This window comes from Corvus brachyrhynchos, unplaced genomic scaffold (genome assembly GCF_000691975.1).
Source record: "Corvus brachyrhynchos isolate BGI_N302 unplaced genomic scaffold, ASM69197v1 scaffold32, whole genome shotgun sequence".
NCBI classification, from domain to species: Eukaryota; Metazoa; Chordata; class Aves; order Passeriformes; family Corvidae; genus Corvus; species Corvus brachyrhynchos.
The window spans coordinates 11,382,261-11,385,746 of NW_008237919.1; the positions used below are offsets into that span (position 1 = coordinate 11,382,261).

At 41.0% G+C, this 3,486-nt stretch overlaps 1 protein-coding gene across 2 annotated transcripts in view; it reads right to left on the minus strand.

The window, feature by feature from the left end:
• BEST3 (bestrophin 3) overlaps window positions 1-3,486 on the minus strand; it is a 25,412-nt gene that overhangs the window by 4,684 nt on the left and 17,242 nt on the right. For both annotated transcript variants that reach the window (XM_017733226.1, XM_017733225.1), the window contains one exon: window positions 2,145-2,296. In XM_017733226.1, coding sequence (XP_017588715.1) covers window positions 2,145-2,296 — 152 coding nt within the window. The remainder of the gene's footprint in view (window positions 1-2,144; window positions 2,297-3,486) is intronic.

Consider the following 3,486-nt stretch of genomic DNA (forward strand, 5'->3'; position numbering starts at 1 on the left):
CATCCAGGTGTCTCTTCTCCTAAGGACCAGGCTGGGAGGGCATCCAGCCAGGCATCTAGCACCATTTCATATTTGAGCTGCAGCCTTCTGAGGCAGCTCCACATCATTAAGCTTGTGCTAAGGGTGAGGGAAAGGGGAGAAAGGAGTAGGAACTCGGTGCTGTAGTTACTTTTTCAGGAGAATCCTACAGGCAAAATAACAACAGTGGAAAAGCAACTGCTGGAAACAGAGGACAACAGTTTCAAAAAATGTTGAAATTACTCAGATGGCCAAATCTCACTTACTTCTGGGGCACGACAGTGTGTCTGGAGGTCTCACCTGTACTCGGTACTCTTCTCCTGCACAGCCTTGGTGCTTCATGAGAACAACTACTGCTGCACGTGCCAGTCAATTCAGTACATGTCACTGACTCAGTGCAGGCCGGACAAGCCAAACGGGCCCAGTTACCTGTCCTAAGGACAAGAACAGCAAAGGGGCTTGGGCCAAATCTGAGGCAAGGAGCACAGGCAGGCAACACTAACCTGGAGGGACAGAGGATCTTCATCCAGCATTTGTGAAGATCATGGAATAGTTTGTGTTGGAAGGGACCTTTAGAGGCATCTAATTCAACCCCCTGCAATGAGTGGGGACATCTTCAACTAGATCAGGTTGCTCATTGCCCCATCCAACCTGGCCTTGAATGTTCCCAGGAATGGGACATCTACCACTTCTTTGGGCAACCTGTTCCAGATGTTAGCTTGAGGTGACTGGAGAAGACTTTGGTTTTGGGCTCAAGCTTTATATATTTGCTTTGGACTTGGAAGAATTTTTAGAGCTTGTTTTTGACGTTTGATAAGATCTACCCATTATTTTTAGAGATACAAACAGAGAAGTGGTTCAGATGAGAAGATAATTAATAAAAAAATCAACACATCAGAGCTGTTTGCATTCCACAGGGGCTATCAGGGAGCTACTTTTCATTCACTCCTTCCTTAATTTTTTTGTGTGAAGTACTTCTTATTAAAAAATTGTTTGCTGACTTAATGATGTTTCTTCTTTGCCACCTTTTCCCCCTAGAAATTGCCTTAAAATGAATTACATTCTATGAATTTTTCTTCTTTACTTTTTTACTTTCTTCTTTACTTTTCTTTTTGCCATTTTATGGTTTTTCCACAAGGAAATAACTTCTGAAAAGGCGGTATGTGATAAAAGGAACTCATATAAACCATTGTCCTTTGTAGTAGAATGCATGCAAAAATGAAAAAATAAGAGGAACAAAAATGAGAAAACCACAATTTTGAGGCCAAATGAAACAAAAAATTAAAGACATTTTATTTTGATAATGGTGGGAAATGATGGGAAAATTGTAAATATCTTGAGATAATTTTTAAAGTTAAAAAAATGGCTTCTGTAAAGTTTTAAAAAAGATTTTCAGATGAGAACATCTACTTGCCTGGTATTTTTTCAGGCGTGATATTTTTATACTTATTGACCCGCCTATATTACAGCATGTCACAAGTATTTAAACTAACAGCTTCTAAGCTAACTTGCCTATCCCTGATTTCTCATATAGATCCTGACAACAGGGGGCAATCCTATACCCTCTATGTTTCTTTCTAACCATTGTTCTTTGCTGATCTCTGCAAATAAATCCTCTTCATACCCTCACAAAATCTGACCATTTCAACTTCCATGCCTAGATTATTAGCAGATGAAAAGTCATACAACATTTAAGATGACTTCTTGTTGATCTTCACAAAAATCTGAACTGATTTTAACTGTCAAAGAAATAGCTATTTTACTAACTGGGGATGCATGAAGAAGCTGTAGTAAAGAAAGCACTATTAAGAGAAATCAGTCACTGTCTTCAGGTATCATCCTGTGCTCAGAGGCTATCAACAAACCCTCCCTGCAAACACGCTCTATTTATTGGTTATACAATTTAAGATATGCATGCACAATTTGGATGAACACATGGACCGCTGGAGACATCATCCCACCAATACCAGCCTGTCCACTCCCTCCTAATTTCTTTTTCCATTTCCATCTTGCCCTCTTGCAGTACTGTCAGAGCCCGCATCCCTGCACTGACTGTCTGCCAATCAGCGTGGGCTGTCGGGGTGGTGATCTTTCTGATGGCATTAAGGACCCTTAGTGCCACTCACCCCATTTCAATAGTTGATCCAAGAAATGAAGGAATACAGTAATCAGCAGCTGCTTTTGTGTAGGGTGGCCGGGCAGAGGTATCATTCCAGTAAATATCTTTCTCCATCCTCGGCAAGTTCATGTGCATCTCATCCACCGCCAGAAGTGAAACCTTAGATTTTTTTTGTATAAATCATGTCACTTTCAACATAGTGCAGTATAAGAAATAGTCTGCTTTATACTCCCTGGGTCAACATTTCTTTCAGAAACCCTTTAACATAAGCTGTGTATGATGGCCTGGGCATTAGGAAGAGACTCAGTATGATAAAATAATCCCCCTATATCTGCCTATACTCATGAAAGCATAAATTTTATCATAACTTGAGTCTTCTGTACTGCAAAGATATTTATGCCAGATTGAAGTCCTTCCCACATATATAATGAGTTAAATGTGATCCTTCACGTGCTATGGAAAGTCTGTGTAAAGTATTACACGTGTTCCTTAAATGTCCAGAGGTCAAGAATCTTTCTGATAGGTTTCATTGCCATTTTAAGACATTTTGAATCAAGTATGTGAATATTCTTCTAATGAGTTTTACACAACAGGCTCTAAGGCACAGTAGCATGAATACCCTGAAGTGGTGCTAAGCCAGAGGGCATCTTTGTCAGTGTGAAGTCCTTTCCCACTCTTGCACGTACCTGCACTGATTACTTTGGTTATTTTGCTTAATTTGGTGGTTTGTTTGGCCCTTGCTCCCCCTAACTCCTGGGCTCTGCTTTGCTGAAGTGGAGTCCGACAGCAGCTCAGCCAGCCCTATGCTTGGCTCTATGCAAGGGGAACAGCAGGTGCTGTGAGACCTCCTCATGTCTCTGAGCTCCTTCACAGCACAACAGACAGGGCTCTTTGGGAATCAGGGGTACCTGCAATAAACACGTGCCCTTGTCATCTCAAAGCTCCTGCCACTGGGGACACTGGCTCCTGTGCTGACCATGGATACTGCCGTGCCTGGCAGCATCAGAACATGAATCATGGTACTGGCCCTGCTTATTAGTTCAGGGCCCTGCTTGGTCTTTTTTAGTATTTTTGATGCCTTTCTTTTTAAAGGAAGGTTCATGTGCAATATTTTAATCTCAAGACATTCAGATTAGCAAAACATGTTCTTATCTATGTGGGAATGGCTTCTGGATTTTGCAGGATTGACCTACATTACAAGTTTTTCCAGGCATAGAGTGATCTTATAATTTAAGGTCAGCTGTTTGCATGCTTATTCAGGCATTTTAAATGCCAAATACCAAAATCAAGATGAATTTGCTTTTAAAAACAAACTCTGTGGATCACAGCCATAGGTAAACCTTCAGGGA